Below are 21,567 nucleotides of genomic sequence, written 5' to 3'. Positions count from 1 at the left end.
CAATAATATTTGGCCCTTATTTGTCCGTAAAGGAATCACACAAAAGATTATGCTCACTTGGGAGAATAATTTATTTTCATAGAAAAAAAGATGACAAAACATAAAAGACAATAAATACTATAATAAATAACTACAAATATTTTTACCGTTTTTTCACCGGTGTATTTTTAAGTTAAAATATACAAGAGCTCACTTTACATTGACATTTAAGAGCTTAATTCCCTCTTGTTTGTTCCAGCTCAAATCAATCAAATCTCATCAGCTAAACTTCCAATAATCGAACCTGGCGCAGGATGATTTTCAGGAAACTCCACAGCTGCAAGCGAATTGGATGGCGTTTCCGATTGTAGCAAAGCACTGGTCCTGTTTCTAGCCCTGGCTTGACTTTTGGCCTCTCTCCATTTCTTTCTTAAGGCCCACTTTTCTATCTCACTGAGCTCATGGACGCTCTTCTTCTTCCCAGTCTCTCTTTGTTTTTTCCATTTGTCCCGTTCTTTCTCGAGATACTTTTTTCTTCGGTCCGGGTCGGCATCTCGACGTTCCCGATATCTCCTTGCTATCTCAGCTCCTTTTGATGTCATTCCTTGAAAAGACAATTCAATATATTCCCTTTATATACTTTAAACACCAACAAAATTAGCCTAAACTGTTAGCAATCTGGATTAGCATTAGCGCACTAGCGATGACCATTTTTACCAAAGTAAACAAACACACAACCATTTAGTTCACAAACACATCATTATATCTACATGACACATGCAATAGTATCTTAAAAGTCACTCACAGATGATGTTTTAACAAGAGTAAACAAGTGGAGCTAGCTACCTGTTAGCTACAATGAGCTCAATAACTTCATGTCCACTGTGTGCAAATGCAAAAAAGGTCCATGTAGAAACATGGACGGCAGCGCAAACATGGTTCAGGCGGAGCTTCGAGGCAGACATTTTCAGTCCACCCATTTTTAAAGTCGACTTTTTTTTCCCAGCCCTGCTGTGCATCAGCTTGTGATTTTTTCAAATGTCCTTTCCTGGCAAACATTTTGCCGCATTCAGGACAGTCAGCTTCTGTCGTCACTCGTGGATTTGAGGAGCTGGAGCAGGAAGTGCGATCTCATGCGTTGTCTCAGATACGACCTGCGCGTTAAACCTTTAGCGCAAACCGGACAAGTAAAAGGTTTTGTTGTCCGTGTGCGTTCTCGTGTGTTTGATAAAATACGACCTGCGCGTTAAACCTTGAGCACACACCGGACAAGTGAACGGTTTCTCGCCAGTGTGTGTGCTTGTGTGCATTTTCAATTCAAATCCAAAATGGAAACCTTTAGTACAAACTGAACAAGAAAAGGGTTTCACCTCTGTGTGTCTTCTCATGTGTTTTTTCATGTCAAATGTATCATGGAATCGTTTCTCACAAACGCAACAGGAATATGCTTTGTCTCCCGTGTGTATTAACATGTGTCTACTCATACAACTCTTAGAGGAGAATCTTTTATGGCAAACCGAGCAAGGAAAAGGTTTCTCTCCACCGTGTTTGATGTCAGTGTGATGTGTTGTATCACCTTTCGACTGCTCATTAGTCTCCAAAGGTTCTCTGGGGTCGTCGATCTGATCGATGTCGGACGAGTGCGGCATCATGTCCGTGTCTGACAGTGAAGCAAAGCTGTCTGCTTGCGAGTGGGGCTCGTCGCAGCTTTCTCCAACAGCTTCCGTTGCCGTGTGTTGACTGAATTTCTCATTTGGATTGTGATGAAGCCGTGAAGACTGACCTTCATCCTCTTCACTCTTCACATGGACGCCAGTCAGTGTGAACGTGATCACATCGGCCTCTTCCGCCTGTTGAAGTCGCTCCCCGTCCTGATTGTTCCACATGTCCTCTTTCACATAGAGGTGAAAGAAAATCTTTATTACTATCAGAAATCAAATATTAATACTGTAATATGTTTGTCCATATTTAGTGGACATCTTCAAAGTGTTGACTAAACTTCTCCTCACTTTGAGTGTGATGAAGCTGTGAGGACTGACCTTTGTCATCTTCACGCTTCACAAAAACGCTGGTCCGTGGCACAGTATTGACATCGGCCTCCTCCTCCATCCCCTGAAGCTGCTCCCCATGCCGGCTTCTGCACACCTGATCCTCTTCCTCTTTAATGTGGGAGAGTTCTGCTGGCTCCTCCTGCTGCTCAGAGGGAACCTCTTCTTCTTCTTCTCGGTTCTCCGCCAACACCTGCCACACATCTGCACCACACAAGGAAGACACAGTAGTGTGTCAGTGCATAAAACAAACAAAAAATAATGTATTGACTAGTGGAAGCGGTCTATCCAAGGAAAACGCTACACAATGAAGATAATACACTTATGGGAATAAATCAACATGTAACAAATATTGGAATTACGCGAATTGTATATATTTCGTAGTTGCTGGCCCTGAATTATCACATCACCATTTATGTTGTCCCCATGCTGGTCTGTCAAAAAATAAATTGCAAAGGGTAGTGGGAAAAAAATAAAATAAACAAACCTGCTTCGTGTGATGGACCGCGGGGCATCGCGTCCAGCAGTTTGCCTTGTCCTCGCTCATTCTCCTCTTTGCCACAACGAAGTTCCTCCTCAAACTCTGCTATCGTCCTCTCAAACAGTTCAAATATCTCTTCGACGGCCACGTTTAGCCGCTGCTTCACCAACGTTCTCAGAAGTCGAACTTTACGCATTTTTTTTCTACACGACAAAGTTGGCTCGCTGCTAAGCTATAGGATGCTAACCTTAGCGTCTCCGTCTGTTTGCTGCGAGCAAGCTAAGCTAACGTCGTCAGCGTCCACTTTAACGAGTTTATATTAGAAATACGTAAAAGTGTTTTTCTATAAACACATGTGCTGATAGAAGCAAAATGTATCAAACCAAATAAGTGCTGTTGCTGTAGCGCCCTGCTCATAGATGTAAATTAATAAGTTTATATGCTCATGTATATCTGCATTCTGCTCAGTTATCAGCGGTCCACTTCTTCATTACCTTGTTTAGGCGGTGGTAAACAGACATCGGGAGCATTAGCGCCACCGCTAGGACACATTTGAGACTCCATCAATAACTGTACAATGGTAGCCTGACTTACGAGCGAAATTCATAAAATAGTAATAATAATAATGTTACATGTATACAATAAAAAAAGAAATAAGATTATTGTATAAAAAACATGATAAAACATCAAAGGAATTTAAAGAGACAAACTAGAATGACTCATTTTCCACACACAAAAAGGAGAGAACATGCGCATCTGTGGGTGCTGAACTGTGAAGATACAAGGGTCGACTGTAGTTTTAGGTCGTAATATCACTAATCACCACTACATGGCAGACATGCGTTACACCGGGTCTTATACTGCCCTTTAGTACAATGTGAGTAAGCCTAATAAATTTTTGTGGATTTGGAATGACATTCAGGACAAACATAATAATCCAAAACACATTTTTAACATATTATGATATGTATTTTTGAACACAAACCCAAAATTGCAGGAATAAAATGTATATAAAATACAGAAAATACTGCATATTAGGGATTTTCAATACCACTTTTTTCAAATCGTTATCAGTACACACCGTCACATTTTTTTCTTCTTTTAAGTATCGGTGGCTGGTATCAGTATTCTGTGTATATTATCAATGTTCAGTTGTATGAGGTATGCTCGACTGGTGAAACTTTTCATTTTTCATGTGTTTCATCATAATGAATTTTTCTTTCAATCTCATACCACAAATTGAGCAAGTAAAAGTTTTTTTTACCGGTGTGAGTTTTGATGTGTTTTTTTCAATTCATACTTGAAATGGAATATTTTAACGCACAAAGTGAACAACAAACGAGTTTCTCCTCTGTGTGTCATTTCATGTGTCTCGTCATACACATCTTGACGGAGAATCTTTTGTCACAAAGTGAGCAGGCAAAAGGTTTCTCTCCGCTGTGTATTACCATGCGCCTTTGTAAAAAAAACTTTTGAAGGGAAATGTGTCGTCTACATGTAGGATCATGCGCACAATCCCAACATGAAATAAAAAAAGATATAAATTTTAAGTTCAAACAATTTATTCACAAAAAGAATCAATACATTTGCAGCGTTACCATTCAAAAAAAAAATAAAAAATACTGGAAACCTGTTTCTGTACGATTAGGTTGTTTTGTTTTTTTTCCTCCAAAATATCCCAGATTTTGTAGTCTTTAAAATGTATTTTTGATATGTTATGGTATCTGAAACGGATTAATTAGATTGACATTAGACCCTATGGGAAATATTGCTTCAATTTTCAAACGGGGGGGGTTACAACATCTCAAACCCATAGTCGAATTTTTGAGCACATACTCAACAAGAAAAGTGTTTCTCCCATTTATGTCTTCTCAAACTACGCTTGTGGGAGAAACTTTTATCACAATCTGAGCAAACAAACGGTTTCTGTCCCGAGTTTTTCAAATTTCCTTTTCCAAGCGGTTTGCTGCATTCAGAGTTGCTATAAGATTTTCCGTCAGCTTCTGTTATGTGTTGACTTGAGGAGCTGGAGGTAGATGGCTTGTCCTCAGCGTGTCTTCTCACATGTTTGATAAAATATAATCTGCTACATAAAACTTGAGCACAAAACGGGCATGTAAAACTTTTCTTATCCGTGTGTGTTTTCATGTGTCTGCGTAAACTTGCATCGTTGGAGAACTTTTCCGCACATAAAGAACAGCTGAAAGTTTTGCCATCATTACGTGTCATATCACCTTTCGACTTCTTCTCATTCTTCAGGGGTTCTTTGGTGTGGTCGGTGTCGGATGACATCATGTCAGAATCTGATAGTGGAGCAAATATGCCGTCTGGCTGCGTGTCTGGAGCGTTCCCATCAGCTTCTTTTGTCAAGCTTTGACGAGATCTGCAGGAGGCCAAAGGATTCTCCTCGTTCTTGGTGTGAGCTCTCATGTGGAACATGAGGCTATGTAGGCTCTCAAATCGGTTCACACAAAACAAGCAGGAGAAAGACTTCTCAACGGCGTGTGTTCTCATGTGTCTCTTCAGCTCAACATTTTTGATGAATTGTTTAGCACACACTGAGCAGGCAAAGGGTTTGGCCACACCGTGCCTTCTCATGTGCTGTTTCAAGTCCGCATTTAAGACGAATGTTTCGGCGCACACGGGGCAGGTGGAAGGTTTTTCTACAGCGTGCAATCTCATGTGCCTTATCATGTCAGATTTTTCAAAAAAATTTCTAGCGCACACGAGGCATTGAAAAGGTTTCACCCCCGTGTGTCTTTTCATGTGTTTAACCATAACAAATTTGAAGGAGAATCTTTTGTCGCAAACTGTGCAAACAAAGGGTTTCTCTTCAGAGTGAGTCACTTTGTGCATCGTCAAACCTTGTTTGGTGGTAAATGTTTTGTCACACTGAGAGCAGTCAAATTGCTTGTCGTCTATGTGATGGGTCATATTAGTCTTCCGGTTTTCATAAGAGTGTGACGATGTGTCGTTTGTCTGTTCTCCGCCAGCTCCTGTCATCACACGTTGACTTAACGGCTCCTCACTTTGACTGTGACGAAGCCTTTGAAGCTCGTCTGCGTGCTGACAGCTCGCCACGTCCTCGTCTTCCTTTCTGAAGTGGAGAGGCTGCTTCAGACAGATCATTTCATCCATATCTGATAGAGGAGCAACGTCTGCTTGTGATTCCTCACAGCGTTCCCCGTGTTGACTTTGCGGGTGATGAAGCTCTGAAAACTGAGCTTCGCCGTCTTCACGCTTCACACCAGTCAATGGCAACATGTTGACATCAGCCACCTCCTTCAATGCTTTCTCCCCAATCTCACTGCTCCACACACCATCTTCCTTTTTAATACGGATTGGTTCTGCTGGTTCCTCTTCTTCTCGATACCGCACTAGGACCTTCTGCACATCTGCACAAAACAAGGAAAAAGTAGGAAATACAAATGGTAAAAATAATAATTGCTATTTGTATGTAACATCAGCAGCACTCAATACACAAAAATATTTTTGAAGCATGTTCTGCCTCTGAAAATGATGCACAGAAAGGACACATATCTTATTGCAATTAAGTCCTTTGTGCAGTACAATGTGTGTAAAATGTGTACGTTCCCCTCCCACGATGACGCAAGGAGTAAACAAACCTGCTCCGGGCAATCGAACATGGGGCGTGGGAACCGCGTGCAGCAGCTCACGTTGTCGTCGTTCGTTCTCCTCTTTGGTTCGACAGAGTTCCTCCTCGTACTCTACGATCGTCCTCTCAAACAGTTCGAGTATCTGTCCGACGGTTGCGCTTAGTAGCTGCTTCATCAACGTTCGCTGATTTGGGACTTTGTACATTTTACAAACGTTAGCTTTCAGCTAAGCTATGCGCGGCTAACCTTAACGTCTCCGTCTATTTGCAGCTATATGGCGAAGCTAACGTCTTCAAAGTCCACTGAAGGTGAGTTTATAGCAATAAGAATCTGTGAAAGTGTTGTACTGTCAAGACAACAGACCTAAAGTATGTGGTAAAAGAAGCACAAAAACTACATTAAAACAACACGTTTTCGTGGTGGCGCTCTGCTTCTACTTCTCTTCAATGGAGTTGGTGGAAAATAGGTGCATTATCGCCACCTAAGGGTGCGGAGAGTGATTAAGAACTTGAAAACTGTATTGCAATGGGTCAAACCAAACAAGCTTTTAATTGTATGTATTAACATGAGTAGTTGTTGTTTTTTAGACCTCTGACTCGTATTTTAGGTATTATTCTTTCATTGTTTAATTTACTGTTCTGTGCCGTGGATGCTCAGTTTTTTTTTTAATGTTGATATTCCTTGGAAAATGTTTGTTGAATTGTCATGCTAGCTTTTGGTGAATAAAGTTAAGAAAAAATAAGTCCTCTTCTCCTTCTTTGTGCACTATTCATTTTCAACTGAAACTTCTCTATTCATAATATAGAATATTTGGTCAACAGTATTGATCACATTTTTGACATAAGTACAGTCCAATTTAGGTACATATTATTTGCCCCCAGGTGGTCAAGTTTTGAACATCAGAAAGACTGACACCCAGTGAACTGAAGCATGAAAATAAAGCAGTTTAAGTTCTTATATTCAGTTTATTTAAGCCATGAGTTTCATGACTATGTTTTCTTAAAGTTCAATATTATAGAGTGTTATTTCTCATTTGTTTGTTGGGTGGAGGGTGAGACTGGAATGAATTAATGCCATTACCGTTTATTCCAGTGGGAAAAGATTATTTGAGCAGAGTATGAGTGAGTGTGTGTTTCCATTGAATAAAATACAATAAATTCGTATCTCAAGGCACCACTGTACATACAATTGGCGAAAATGTCATTTTTATTACAATACTAACAATAAGAATAACTAAAAGTTCACATGAGTTAATGAAATAGTTCAGAGCACATTAAAATTGTATCTTTAATAGAGAACGCTCAAATAAACAAGAAATACAATAAAAGGCTAAAATAAAGACTAATTGAAAATATATACGTAATTAAGAGGAAATTTAATTAAAAACTAGGCAAAAAGGTGTGTTTTTGCCTTGCCAAAACAAAGAATCCTATCAATCCTAAAGCACTCAGTTAAGCAGTGCTGACACTTTAAAATCGGTGTAAAGCGATCCCGTTTTCTACTATTTTGTTATATTATTTACACAAGTAAATATGGATGAATGTATATCAACGTAATGAATACTTATTTTCATAATAAAAAAATAAGATATTCCCATTATATTATTAAAAGGCATAGCCGAATAACTAACAAGGAAGTCTAAAGTGGGCGGGGTCGTAGTCCTTGTAGTTTTTCTTGTTATCTGACGTGACCTCTGACTTGTGGTGCGCTGTGATTTGATTGGTCAAAAGTTCACAGCACACATCTCTACTCCGCCTTCCAGTCCGGATTAAAATTGCCAATGCGCGACCCAGCGGAGATTATAACGCAACCAGAACCAAACGTCTCTGCACTGTCGGGTCAGACCAGAACAAGAGGAACCCACGACCACGAGCAGCATCTTAAGGTCAGCCTTTTATTTTTGAAAGTTTGGTTCTACTTAAGAGTTTACAAGGGCACGTGACGTTTAGCAACACGGCAGCTCAAAGTTAAAAAATCAGTTTAAATATCTGCGACACAAATGTCTGAATTGTGTTTAAATGTTTAGACTTGTGTGAGAAGTTGTGATTACTAAACCATCTGAAATGACATATCTGACAAATGTACTGACTGACTCGTAGCGAGTTCGTCATCTGGGGTAAAGTTCGTCATTCAGAAAGAAAGTGGAAGAGAAGTCAGCTGCCGAGTCACTACTACGGTAACACTACGCCGGGGGACTATTTGACGTACAAATCTTTACGTTACCCGGAGAACTATAACATTTTTGTATTGATCTAATTTAAATTTAGTTGTAGAGCACATAAAAAAAACCAGAATTGACTTTACAGTTCACAGTTGGTGGAAGCAACAAATAGTACTTGTGTTACTGTAGAAATAGATTTTCCAGCTATCTGTGCTTGTTGATATTTCTAAAATGGATATCTGTAATTGATTTTCCTTCCTTGGACAAAACCGGTTTATTCATTTTCCATCTATCAACAAAATAGGCGTATAGTGACAGGCTGAACAATTAAATGCTATTTTATTATATAGCAGAAGGTAAAATAAACCTGTCACCACCTTACAACAGAATAAAAAGTGGCTTCTTGCCACTATATCAGCTTTGTATTTAATTTAAAAGGTCTCTCATTTAGTCACACGCTATGTCTCTACAATACATTGTATTGTGGAATGTGATGGCGACCCCAGGTGGACAACAATAATACTGCGCATCACATTTTTATTATTTTACATTTGTTTATTCATTCTTTTAATCTGATTAATCGATGGGATAATCAGTGGAAAAATGTATTTAAAAAAATAGTTAATAGCTGCAGCTGCAATTTGTTGATGTGCTGTGATGTTTTTCAAATGTAAAATAATTGCCTCAGCTCAATATAACGACAGTTACGTATTTTTTTTCCTAATGTGACACTACTTTACTACTGCAGGTATCTCAATAGTTTCCTGCTGATATGCCAGTTGGCCTATAAATATCAAAGGTCATTTCAGCGCAACAGCTTCTCTTTGCATTTCATCATTTTAAAAAGAAGACTGAGGAAAAAATAATAATCAAGAGTTCAATCTAGGTTTAGTTTATCAGGGAGTCACAGTCGTAATAAAACTTGTAATCATGCAGTGTCTGTTGAAACATGTTGCCCAACCTAGATGTTGCAACAAAATGACATTTTGGAGTCAGAGTGCACTGGGTGATGTCATCACCAGCAAAAAAAATTCACCCTTGACCACATCAATGACAGAGGGTGATTGCAATTATGGGGTAATGAGGTCACTTCCTATCTTCCTTTTACAACAGACCCTCCAGTTGTGGGTGGTCAGGAACATCGGAAGCACTGACCTACATTTACAACCAAAATTAGATTTTTTTAAAAATTTCTATTCATTTATTTTCAGCATTCTATTCTCATTGTTGCGTTTCTCTTCGTTGGACTGCTACCAGCACATGTACATTGATTTTTTTTTTTTTTTTTTTTTTTGCCAATCAGATTTCAGCTCCTGTGTTGCCATTCTGCTTACTATTCAGTATTTCTGGCCTATATAATTTAAATTATATTAAAAAATGAATGGTTTAATTTCAAATTAGGGATGTAACAATAACTGTGATACGCGATATAAAAATTGCCGTTCTAGCACCCCCTGGTGGTTATTTTTGTTTCCTGATGTTTTAAATTTTGGCCAAATGTTTTGGCCACTGTGGCGGTTATCACTTCCACAAATCAGTCAACATGTGGATAAAGTCTGGTAAATCCCCACTGATGTCCCGGCTTTGAAATGCAACAGCTGACACACAAGCAATGTGAGTTTTGACTCGTCTTCATCTTTCTTGTCAGATTATATTCAGGAGTCACAACAATGGCAGACAACGAGAAGACTAATGAGGTTGGAGCTACAGCTAACGGGGAGCCGCAGGTGAGGTGCATCATGACCTAAAACACAATTTTAGAAAGCCTCTGGCGCTACCATGGTCCCCCCCCCCCCTCTCTCTCTTTTCCGTAGAATGTTGTTTCTCGAGTAAGCAACTTGCCACTGGTGAGTTCTGCTTGCGGCGCGGTCTGCAATGCTTACGCGAGCACCAAAGACAGCGTGCCCATACTGAAGGGAGTGATGGATGTGGCCGAAAGTGGCGTCCGAACCCTTGGAACGGCTGCCGCCACGGGATCCAAGCCTCTTTTGAACATTATCGAGCCACAACGTAGGTCTATAATTAAATCATGAGGCATATCATGTTGCCGAGTTACAAATATATACAAATGCAAATATTTATAGTTAGGCTCAGTTAAGTTTCCGAAAAATTGAGATTATGTCGCAGTCCTGAACTGAGCAACCCTTTGCAATCTAAATGTATGAAATGTTCTATTAATGCAGCAAATTAGCAGGTCGCTGGTGTCATTATTTTAATTTTGTGCCACACAAAGTGAAAAAATGTGATGTGTGTACTCTTCACAGTGGCGACAGTGAATGAATACGCCATGAAAGGGCTGGATAAGATGGAGGAGAAGCTGCCTATTCTTCAGCGGCCAGCAGAAAAGGTAAGAAAGATATTTTGCCACAAACATTTTTACCCATTTTGGTCCTTCATGGAGCCCTTCTATAGTTGGATCAGGACTACGTCACTAATATGGTCATAGATTGTGCAAGTGTACCTAATGAAGTGGCTGGTAATTCAATTCAGAATAAATTTTTGATTAAGAACGACTTTTGATTCAAAATGATTTGATTGACAATGATTTTTGCTTCAGTCTATAGATGTGCAAGGAATTGTAATGATCTACTCTCGTCTGACTCGCTAATGCTAAATAGCACGCTACTCGCGGCACTTTTATTACTCAAAAGAATGGCTCCACACTGCAAAAAAAACACATATTTTATTGGAATAACTTGATTGTGACGTTTTCCTTCTACTCTCAAACGTGGCTACAACTTAACAGTGTATTAGACCGCGTGGAACCACACTGCCCCTAAGTGGTCAAATCGGGTACAACATGAACAGCGCTCCAAATAAAGGCTCACACAGACAAAGGCAAGACAGTATAAAATATTTTTTTTAAATCGATTCTGAATCGTACTAAATGAGAATCGCGATTCTTATGAGAATCGATTTAATTTTTATTATTTTAAAGTTTTTGGGGCACACCCCTAAAAATGACATAACATCATACAAGTTTTAAAAAGGTAGTTACTTTGCCACTGTGTATTATTTCATTGCTGGAAGTACAGTGGGACATTTCAGTTCTTATGGTGATGTAAAAGTAGTAGTTGAAGTATAAAAAAGAAAATACCTGCTAGAAGCATACATTAAACTGTGAAAAAAAATAATAAAAATGGCCGGTATGGTGGTAACAAATCGTGACCACAGTCTTATGGCACGCAGTGGCATCTTCAAGCCTCGGTAGTAATAACCAAACTTTCAAATACACACACATGACTATTTTCAACCGCCATCTTTCAGGTGGTGTCCGACACACTGGGAATGGTGTGCCAGTCGGTGACAGGTGCCAAGGACGCCGTGGTCGGCGCCAAAGACACCGTGGTCGGGGTCGTGATGGGCGGCGTGGAGAAGACCCGAGCGGCTGTCAGCGGAGGCATCAGCACGGTGATGGGCACCAGCATGGGCCAGATGGTCAGCAACAGCATGGGCCTGGCCCTCACCCGCTCCGAGGACTGGGTGGAGCAGAACCTGCCGCTCACAGAGAGGGAGCTGGGTACGAACGGCTTTGTGGAAGCATGTCGATGTATTGCTACTTTTCATAATCTCCTTAAATCTTGTTTTTCAGCTGCCGTGGCTGAGCCTGCCACTGAGCAGGGGAGCGTCTCATCAGCCAGTCCCAGCTACTTTGTCCGTCTGGGCAACCTGTCTGCCAAAGTGCAGGAGCGAGCCCTCCAGCAATCCCTGCTGCGCGCGCGACGAGCCAGAGATGCCACACACGCCACGGTGGCCCAGATGACCAGCACTATGGACCTGCTGGAGACCGCCCGCACCAGTATGGCTTCGGGCAGTAACCAAATAGGGGGCGCTATAGAGCAGTTGCAGCAGCGCTGGACTGAGTGGAGCCAGAGGCAACCTGGAGGGGGGCAAGCTGAAGCTGATGGCAGCCAGAATGAGGCGGAGGTCGGTTGCTTTTATTTTATTTCTTGTTTATAATAGTCTATTTACTGGGTTGTCTTCTATGGGGGACCAAAACTGCCAAAATTAAAAATAATACAAGTGAAAATAAAAATGGATATAAAACGTATAACTCAAAAATTAAATAAATTTTAAAAAAAAAACTACAAATCTCCATGAAAATAAAATAAAAAGATTGAAAAAATAAATATACAAATAGAATTGAATATCAATAAAAACGGTCTGCTCTCACATGTTTATTTCATGCTGCAGACGCCGTCAGCACGAAATGCTATTCAAATGAGGGGGCGGTCCTAAGCGTGTCTTGGGTTGGACTCCGCCGCTGCAAACTGGATTTTAAGTTGGCCGAGTGAGCGGGTCGGTGAACAAGGAAGTCTCGCCAGCTTGCATGGAGAGCTCCAGCAATGGACGACTATCTTGTCCACTGTCACAACTTGCGATCGGTCCAACCCAAGACCTGCTTAGGACCACCCCCTCATTTGAATAACATTTCGTGCTGACAGCGTCTGTAGCATGGAAATAAATAAATGTGAGAGCAGAGCGTTTTTATTTATTGATATTCAATTCTATTTATATATTTATTTTTGTATGTATTTCCACATTTATTTTTATACTTTTTTTTTTATATCCGTTTATATATTTTTTGTATTTATAATTTATTATAAATTATTTATTTTTTCAGCTTTGGTCCTCCATAATGTTCTACACCCACCAGTCAATCAAATCCCCATCATAAACAGGGGCTCACTGTATATCAATTGTGCTCGTTTCCCACAGCGGTTGGAGTGGCGCGCGCTCGCCATGGTACGAGGCCTGAGCGAGCAGGTGCGCTCGGCGAGCTCCAACGTGGTGTCGAGCGCTCAGGGTCTGCCAGGGGCCGTGCAAGAGCAGCTGACCCGAGCGAGACGCTCGGCCGACGAGCTGCAAGCCTCCCTATTGGACACCAGCACCCTCACGCCCGTCCTGCTGGAGCGGAGCCGTCACCACTTGACCCAAGTGTGAATTCCCCCCACGGCATGTGTTTGTGACAGATTTGGTTTGTGCCATGTGTTAAATGTGACCTTGTTTTGTAGGTTCAACAGTCTCTGGATGGTGTCACGGAGTACTTGCTCAACAACACACCGCTCAACTGGCTGGTGGGACCCTTCGCGCCCATGATCACGGAGAGGTTGGCGGGAGAGACGCAAACGGCCGAGTCACTCCAGCAAATGTCGAATGATTCTTAGACATGTTTTTTCATTTTCAATAATTGTATTATATTTTCCTACTGTCAACAGTGGAAAAATATTGAGTAATTGACACCCTCTAATATGTTTAGGATTTCCCATATCGATAGTTTAAACTATCATACAAACTATGATCCAAAACAGTGTAATCATTTCAAACTCAACTTACAGTATAACCATTGCTTTTTTTTTTTTTTATATTTTATTTACCGAAGGATAGCGAATAAAAGAATGGAGGGGGGTTAATACAGTGAACCCCACTTATTGGTGGGTGATAGGGACCAAACAAAAAAAAAAGCAAAAATTCACAAGTGGGCCTAATTCACAAACACCAAAAATGATTTGTAATTGCCTATAGATGCCACAAGATGGCAACAAAGCACATTTTCTATTCAACAAAGCTAAGGCCTGACTAAATGAAGCTCTTTTGCTCATCTCAACATAGTTCCTTGGCCTCAATGCCACAGCAATATTTTATATGAGTCAATATCACCATAAGGTGCCTTTGAGACTTAACCCTTTACACACACACAATAAAAAAATCAATTGAATGTGAGAATTGTATTAAGTTGCGGTTAGAAATGAATTCTTGTCAAGCTCCCACTTTGTTTTAATGATAGATTACAGTAACTGCAAACAATGAACAAACAGAAAAAATGGGAGCTTCCTGACTGATGTACAAATTGTTTGCAAATGTTAAAATTTAATGACCACATAGTGGACTTTGATTTAGCAACTTGAATCATTTGTTGAACTAGTATTTCTAATTTCTTAAAGGTTTCTACATCAATTGCTATTTCTCTGACAGAATGGACATGTTATTCGAGCTACACACAATCTGAAAGTTATGGATCCTTGTATGTATTTAGTCTAACTTGCCAATGTTTTCAGCCTCTGTTGAAGAAAAACAAAAATGCATTGAAATAAATAATCCCATGACAGGGTGGACAACAATTTCAGGGACACTTTTTGTATGTTTATTATGCACCAGAGCAGTGCATGCCACTTGCCAAACAATTATGTTCATCCAATGAATACAAAATTGTAAAAAATCAAGAAAACGCATTTTCACTTGTATTGTATGTGCAAAATGTTTCACCACTTGTAATAAGACCTCGAGTTTCTAATTCTGCTACATTTGAATGATAACCAAAGGCACTCAATAGTGATATTGACCCAGATATGGTTTTGAATAGGTGGAAGTTCAGTATGGCCCACAACGCTACCATTAATGTTTGCTATGCACTGAATTTAGTTAATCATAATGGACTTGTTGTCTTCGAATGTTATAGTCAGTGCACTTTACTATTGAAAAGCATAATTGTCTGCTTTAAAATTTTAAGTGTCTTTAATGTTAGTTTGCATACGCACACTTTGCAAACTTTTGTTTTATGCTGTTTTTAATTGCAGTATTATCTGGATGATGTGAATAAATGTCTGTTAAGGAGTTGGATTGTTTTTGTAGTGGATTGTTCGGTGGTTGACTTTTTTTTTGTGTTGCTGGGGCATGACGTCATGCTGGTTGTTTCCAATGTCGGGAGCTCGCGCACTAGCGTAGGAGGCCGCTCGGCGCACAACTTCTCCCGACAAAAATTCAACCCCAAGGTCGTCGACAGCCGCCGGTACCGTGACGCCCAGGTACCCGCCGTCCTGCTCGACCCGCACGACAAAGTCCTCGTTTGGCGTGAATGTTAGTTTGCTTGATGTAAACCGCAGACCTTGATGATGTCTGGCCGCTTACGTTAGCATCCGTGCTAATGCTAGTCGGCGGCTAACACTCGGCTTTTGTTCGATTTTCGACACACGGGAATTTACGAGGAGATTGCTTTTTCGCACTGTTGCCATTTATCCGCCATAAAACTCCACCGAGTGATATATAAGATTAAAAATTAGCTTTTTTTTGTTCCGCGAGGCTTGTTTGCTTTGTGCTACGGTCCCCGCTGCTCGTCAATTGTTTCCTGCTGCCGACTAAACTCAATGCGCTCATTCACACTGGCTCAGCTTTAAAAAGCACTTTATTTTAAACCTTTTTTTTGTACCTTGAATACATTTTAGGACGCTGGTGAACAGGTTCAGATGGATGGATGTGTTCCTTTTGTGTCTTGAGCGTCCAAAAGCGACGCTGTTAACCGTTTTCTCCAACTTGCTCGATTTGTACGTTTTAAATAGAATTGACAGCGAACTAAAAATATCTTTGGCGTTTACTTCAACAAAACACATTACGATATATAAAACGTTTTTCTTTTAATGCACATTACGATTCATAGTTACCAGCTAATATCGAACACGTATTGAAAAGTAACCCTGATTGAGTTGAAATAAGTGCACAACGTTTTACTTGAAGAAAATCAAACGATAACATCAATATTAAGCATTTCCTTTTCGAACGTAAACCCCCTTGCTGGTTTGTCGGCACTGCTACTAGCTAATGTTAACCCCTGTTGAGTTCTAATAGGTGCACCAATTTAAATTTAAAAGGCAAATCCTGTTTTACTTCAACAAAAACACACAATATTACCATTTCCTTGAACGCACACACTTGTCGATTCATCGGGTTGTGCTACTTGGTTAATGTTTGAATGAAGAAAAAAAAACGGGTTGAGTTATAAAAAGACTAGGTGAATCTTAAACTAATTAGATAGATAAATCGGGAATATTTACCCATTATGTTATATGGCCCCTATGGAGTAGGAGCTTGTTTGTTAGAAAGGGCGCCGCCCCCTTAATTAGAGTCGATTTACGTTATGTTTAAACCACGGCCCTTTATTCGTTTAAATCAGAAGACTTGTACTTTGTAGCGAGGAAACGACGTGTCAACTTTCGCAGGCAGGTTGGAGTTTTGTCTCGGCTTAAATAAAAACACTCCCGACTTAAAATGAACAACTCGTTGCGTGTTGGTGACGTCACTCGGCAACTTGTAGGTGAAGTCGGCTCATTTTTGTTGTCTTGCTTCAAGTGTACTGTACGATAAAGTACGGGGCCCGGATGACACAGAGAACGAGGTAAAGAGCGAACGTGTGGAGAGCGCCACCAACTTAACACGTCACTTTTTATCCCGCTGCACAGCAGCACAACATGCTAACACATGCGTGCCATGGGTGGAAGGGTGCACGTCAATTAGCAATGAATACTTTACCTTTGCATACACATTGGCAAATTTGCATTTCTCGCTATGTAAATCGTGCCCAAGTGGAGTGTTTCACTCTATAAAGACCCCCGAACACACACACACACACACTCAGCCTTTTCTGTCGCACAAAGTTAAGTTGTGGCGTGTATGAAGTGGACTTTGGAGTTGTTTATACTTAACAACTCCAAAGCCCAATCTACTCATTCCTTTACTCAGCGTGGATCACCTTGACTTAACTCTTGCAACCCCCCCCCCCCCCCCCCCATCCCACTCCAGGAAAATCCACTCCCATCCCCCCTCACCCTCTCTGTTGGAGCATGGCTCAGGAGACCAATCAGACCCAGGTGCCAATGCTTTGCACGTTGGGATGCGGTTTCTACGGTAACCCCCGCACCAACGGCATGTGCTCGGTCTGCTACAAGGAACACCTACAGAGACAACAGGGAGGGGGGAGATCAAGTCCCCCGGGGGAGAAAGGTAGGATGAAGGGAAGAGGCGTGCATGTGAATGCTTTAAAAAAAAAAAAAAAAAAAAGGGGGGGTCAACAGTGTATCCCAAACTTGATTGAGCCGTGCACGGCACATGCTGTATTTTACGTTTGATTTGACGTATTTTTTCTCCTTCAAATTAAAAGCTGTCACTAGGTTGATTATTTTTTTCTTTATTTGCTCATCTGCTCAAGTCAAGTGGGGGGGGGGGGTAGCTCTTTTCAACACACCAGCATTTAATTCTGCTTACCACTATGTCACTGGTATAAATGGAGCAGAGGTACATTTGTAGAAAAAAAAATAATAGGACAAGATAGAAGAGCAAAAGCTGCATTTGTAGTAAATAAATAATGTTTGCAACAATTAAGTGGAACTGGATGATTTTCCGGCGGTTGGAATTCACTGTATCGGATGGCATTAGTGCAAAAAGCATCACATGATCAGCATTGTGATGTGAAATTGAGACTTTTCTGTCCCCGCGCAGCTGCAACGTCGCCGTTGGGGATGCCGGGGCCCGCCGATATGGTTCCAGAGAGCACAGCCCCCGCGCCCGTCACAGAGGCGGCAGGGCGGACTTCGCCCAACGAAGGAACATGCAGGTGGGATGATGGCCTTGTACATTCACCCAGCGGGGGGTTTTCAGATCCTCTTTGGCGCCGGTCCAATGATTAATCGAATAACTAAAATAATTTGGTGACAAGGAGACAGTTCACTTTTAGTTAACTCAACACTCACATTTACTGACACCCATATCACTCACCACGCCAGACCCCGCCTTTTAAAGTGTAAAACGAGTTCAACATGGCTACCACATTTTGGTGGCTATTTTCGAGAGAAAAAATCATCAAGTTACTAACTAATAAAAAAAAGTTTTTTCGTTTGTTTTGTTTTTTTTATCTGGAAAAATTAATGATCAAAATAAATGTGTATTTTTCCAAAAACATCAAATTATTTTGTCAGGATAATTAAAAAGTCATCATCTTACAAGAATAGTCGTATTTTTCCAAAATGAAGTCATAATGTTGTGCTAATAAAGTTGAGTTATAATGAAGTCATTCAATTCAATTGAATTTCCAAAATATGTTTTTATTCTTGTAATGTGCCTTCAGAAAAAGATGACTATCATCTAAAATATAAGATGATATTCTTAGCCCTCTAAGCCTTTTTTTTTTTTGTAACTAGTATTTTTAACCATATGAATGTACCACTTGTGTGCAATCTTGTGTTGATGTAGTGTCAGTCCCGGCTCTGCCAGTCCAGTAACTCAGCAGATGACGGCCATGAGCATCTCCCAGGACTCGGGAGCCGTCAACTCGGATCGAGCGGAGGCTGATGATGCCGAAGAAGAGGAATTGTCCAGCACCTCGGGTACAAATCCAGGAGCCTAAAGCGGAGTGTGCACACAACCCATTCGTAATATCGCAACCAACTTTAGAATGTGATTAATATCATAATGTCACCAAAACAATGGCTAATAGGAAAGTAGTAATTGCTATTTGAGGGCTAGGTTTGACAGTGTCTTGATTTTGTACAAAGCACTTCAGTCAACAAACAAAACACTCACAGAAACGAGACAAGATGGCCCTTGATAGCTATAAAGTTGATATTGTTTTGCATTCAGCTTTTTGCATTTGCGCTTTGTCCTCCGCGACTTTCACACAGAAATGACAATCGGCTCCTTGTGTCTCAACAGAGCCAGCGGGAGAAGCTGCACAGACCTCTGATGGCGAGCAGACTCCTGACAAAAACAAGAAAAAGAACCGCTGCTTTTCTTGCCGGAAGAAAGTTGGCCTCACTGGTAAGACTGCACTTGATTTTGCAATTTTTTTTTATTTTTATTATTTTAACGCCTTACCTTATATGGCGGCAGGGGATTAGGGATAGACCGAATAACGGCAGCGAAGAAGAATCATACGGCTGATAATAGATCTATTTTTAAAAAAGTGTTAACTTCAGAGAACTAATTACCGGGTATTTAAATTTTCAGAGATGAAAAAATAAATGAATACATTTCAGAGATGCTGCTGAACCTGGGAACTCTCTGCACTTTCTGTGTTAAAAAAAATCTGTATGTGCAGTGGATAATTTTTTTTTTTTTTTTAAGACGTCCTCATAACATTAAGTCTTGAAAAATTAACACATAAACAGGTGCTCTTTAAATTTGGCGGGCAAAATTAATTAAGCGATTAATCAAAATTCTAAGACGTGATTAATCTGATTAAAAATGTAATCGTTTGACCGCTCTACTATTTACTTAAGTTTTTATTTAACTTTTGAAGACATGCTACTGCCTGTGGGGGACCCCTAAACTCTTTGTTAGATTTTTAAACCAACAATGTCTATTTTATGAACCCTAAAAGTTGCTCAATAAACACCCGAAAAAAAAACGTTTTTTTTATTAAGAGCTAGAATTTCTATTGAACATTGTTTGTGGTCCCGTGAGATTTTCCAAGTATAAAATGCCCCCAAAATCCACTAAACGTTGACCTGAAAATCTTCTCCCCGCGTGGCAGGTTTCGACTGCCGCTGCGGCAACCTGTTCTGTGCCATCCACCGTTACTCCGACAAACATGACTGTCCCTACGATTACCGGAGCGCCGCCGCCGCCCGCATACGCAAGGAGAACCCCATCGTGGTGGCGGAGAAAATCCAGAAGTTATGAAGACTCGAGGACGACGACGACGACGACGACGCGCGCCTCTCTTGACAATTGGCAACAACGGTGACACCCGATATCACGGCTTCATTCGTTCATGGTGATCTTAAGCCGGGGGGAAGGGCGGGGGCGTCGCACTCGCAGCCACTGTCCAGACACTTTCCCTTACTAGCATCTCCACTAGTGACTGAGTGTTTTCTGTATGATTGTGTTTGTATGCGAGTGTGTGTGTGTGTGTGTGTGTCGGAGAAAAGCAGCAGGGGGGCTCGGACATGCTGTGGGGAGGGGAGGTGTTTAAATTTCCTTGTCGTTGGGCGGGTGGGGGTGGGGGTGGGGGGAGGGGGGTTGTGTGTGTTTTTTTTTTTTCCTCTTTAATTTTTCATCCCATCCCTGTGAAGAAAGAAAGAAACGGATCATGAGGTCAATTCCGCACCAACGGGGAGCTCAGCGAGACCTTTTTTAAGGGCTTCAGATTCTCCGCCAGTAAAAATGATGTCAAATTGGCTTTTTTTTTTTTTGCACCCCCCCACCACCCCATCCCTCTCCCAACTTTCTCAATCGCCACACTTTTGGACTTTCTCAGCATTTTCCAGCAGTGTCTCTCTTTGATATATTGACTTATATTGGATGCATGAACAGTTATCTGAGCGGGCGGGCGGGTGTAACTTGACTTAACCGAGTGATTGAATATGTTTTTTTTTTTTTCTTCCTGTTTTAATGAGCGTATGACTTCAGAAGATCTATATTAATATATTGTAGTTAGCTTGTGTGATTGCCTTCTATTTATTTTGTATCATTTGGTGGGTCCGCTGGAGGATTGGCAGCATGTGTCTGCAAATCGCGTCAGATTTGCAAAAAAATTTTTTTAAAACAAATTCCATTTTGATTATACAGTATAACCAATGTAGGAGGGGGGGGGGGACCATAAGTACACAAGCTCCGACTAGAAAAGCCGTTCGAGTTGCGCAAAAAGGTCATTCGGGGACAGACGCACAAGCGAAAAACCGCTGACTTTGAGCCTCTTTCACACAAAGACCCTGTAAAGTTCGGTTCAGCCTTTATCCTTGACTCACAAACTCGATTTGCCCGCGATACTTTTGAATCCACGTCCAGTTGTTCAATTTTCCACTTCATGTGCAAGCTGAATGGCAAAATTTACAACAGTTGACTGAGCCATGAAAATGTTCAAGGACATCAAATTCGATGCTTTGTCCACGATTCTTCCATTCTCAAGCAGAGCTGCAGAGACCGGAAGAGTCACAGAAAGGCACAAACGTGGCCGTCCGTGGATATTTTCACCTGTTGTAAATTTAGCGGTTTAGAGCCTTGTCGGAAAAAAAGTATTCAAATATATTGGGAACGTGGCACATTATCCTTAAATCAAAATGTTAATATTGAAATGTCATTCCTTTACAGGAAGTGAAGTCAAAAGAAATGCCTACATTTGTTTTTACAAACATTTAGCGCATTATAACTCAACTGGGCTGCAACTAACAATTATTTTCATAATCGATTAATTTCAGTTAGGTTTTAATTAGTAGATGAATCGTATTTTTTAAAACATAATTTAGCAACAAAATTATTTCAAATGGACTGCAGAAAGTACACATATGTTATTTATTTTTTAATTTGGTGTGAAAGAGGCTAAAGAAGCGTGTGGCGCACCTGCTCAGTTTTGTTCAGCATCTGCGGTCATTTTCAGTTTTTACTTGCTTTTTAAAGGCGCCAAATGGTCTTTTGTTATTTCATTTCAATTTTTTTGTGTGAGCAACTGAGTGAAGCTCCTTGTCGCTCCAAGCACCAGCAGACCACTGACATGTGCTGAATGAAAACTGACCC

At 40.8% G+C, this 21,567-nt stretch overlaps 4 protein-coding genes across 4 annotated transcripts; 2 read left to right on the top strand and 2 right to left on the bottom strand.

The window, feature by feature from the left end:
* Window positions 1-47: 47 nt before the first annotated feature.
* Window positions 48-3,019, bottom strand: LOC144063107 (uncharacterized). Its single transcript, XM_077585088.1, has 4 exons — window positions 2,515-3,019; window positions 2,019-2,231; window positions 1,556-1,870; window positions 48-583 (listed from the first exon to the last, which is right to left on the bottom strand). Exons 1-4 carry the CDS (start codon window positions 2,702-2,704, stop codon window positions 249-251), a joined length of 1,053 nt encoding a protein of 350 aa, XP_077441214.1. The 5' UTR covers window positions 2,705-3,019; the 3' UTR covers window positions 48-248.
* A 1,033-nt stretch (window positions 3,020-4,052) lies between these two features.
* Window positions 4,053-6,595, bottom strand: LOC144062625 (uncharacterized). The gene is made up of 2 exons (XM_077584191.1): window positions 6,135-6,595; window positions 4,053-5,903 (listed from the first exon to the last, which is right to left on the bottom strand). The coding sequence occupies exons 1-2, from the start codon at window positions 6,328-6,330 to the stop codon at window positions 4,345-4,347; spliced, it is 1,755 nt and encodes a 584-aa protein (XP_077440317.1). The 5' UTR covers window positions 6,331-6,595; the 3' UTR covers window positions 4,053-4,344.
* Window positions 6,596-7,888: 1,293 nt separating this feature from the next.
* plin3 (perilipin 3) lies at window positions 7,889-14,901 on the top strand. The gene is made up of 8 exons (XM_077584763.1): window positions 7,889-8,010; window positions 9,935-10,013; window positions 10,101-10,296; window positions 10,551-10,633; window positions 11,554-11,806; window positions 11,879-12,213; window positions 13,006-13,224; window positions 13,302-14,901. The coding sequence occupies exons 2-8, from the start codon at window positions 9,957-9,959 to the stop codon at window positions 13,452-13,454; spliced, it is 1,296 nt and encodes a 431-aa protein (XP_077440889.1). The 5' UTR covers window positions 7,889-8,010; window positions 9,935-9,956; the 3' UTR covers window positions 13,455-14,901.
* Window positions 14,902-14,943: 42 nt separating this feature from the next.
* LOC144062109 (AN1-type zinc finger protein 5) lies at window positions 14,944-20,029 on the top strand. The gene is made up of 6 exons (XM_077583065.1): window positions 14,944-15,092; window positions 16,861-17,061; window positions 17,557-17,671; window positions 18,307-18,440; window positions 18,766-18,870; window positions 19,586-20,029. The coding sequence occupies exons 2-6, from the start codon at window positions 16,902-16,904 to the stop codon at window positions 19,732-19,734; spliced, it is 663 nt and encodes a 220-aa protein (XP_077439191.1). The 5' UTR covers window positions 14,944-15,092; window positions 16,861-16,901; the 3' UTR covers window positions 19,735-20,029.
* Window positions 20,030-21,567: the final 1,538 nt, after the last annotated feature.

Source organism: Vanacampus margaritifer, chromosome 13, assembly GCF_051991255.1.
Source record: "Vanacampus margaritifer isolate UIUO_Vmar chromosome 13, RoL_Vmar_1.0, whole genome shotgun sequence".
NCBI lineage: Eukaryota > Metazoa > Chordata > Actinopteri > Syngnathiformes > Syngnathidae > Vanacampus > Vanacampus margaritifer.
This window is presented reverse-complemented; position numbering and strand designations above follow the sequence as displayed.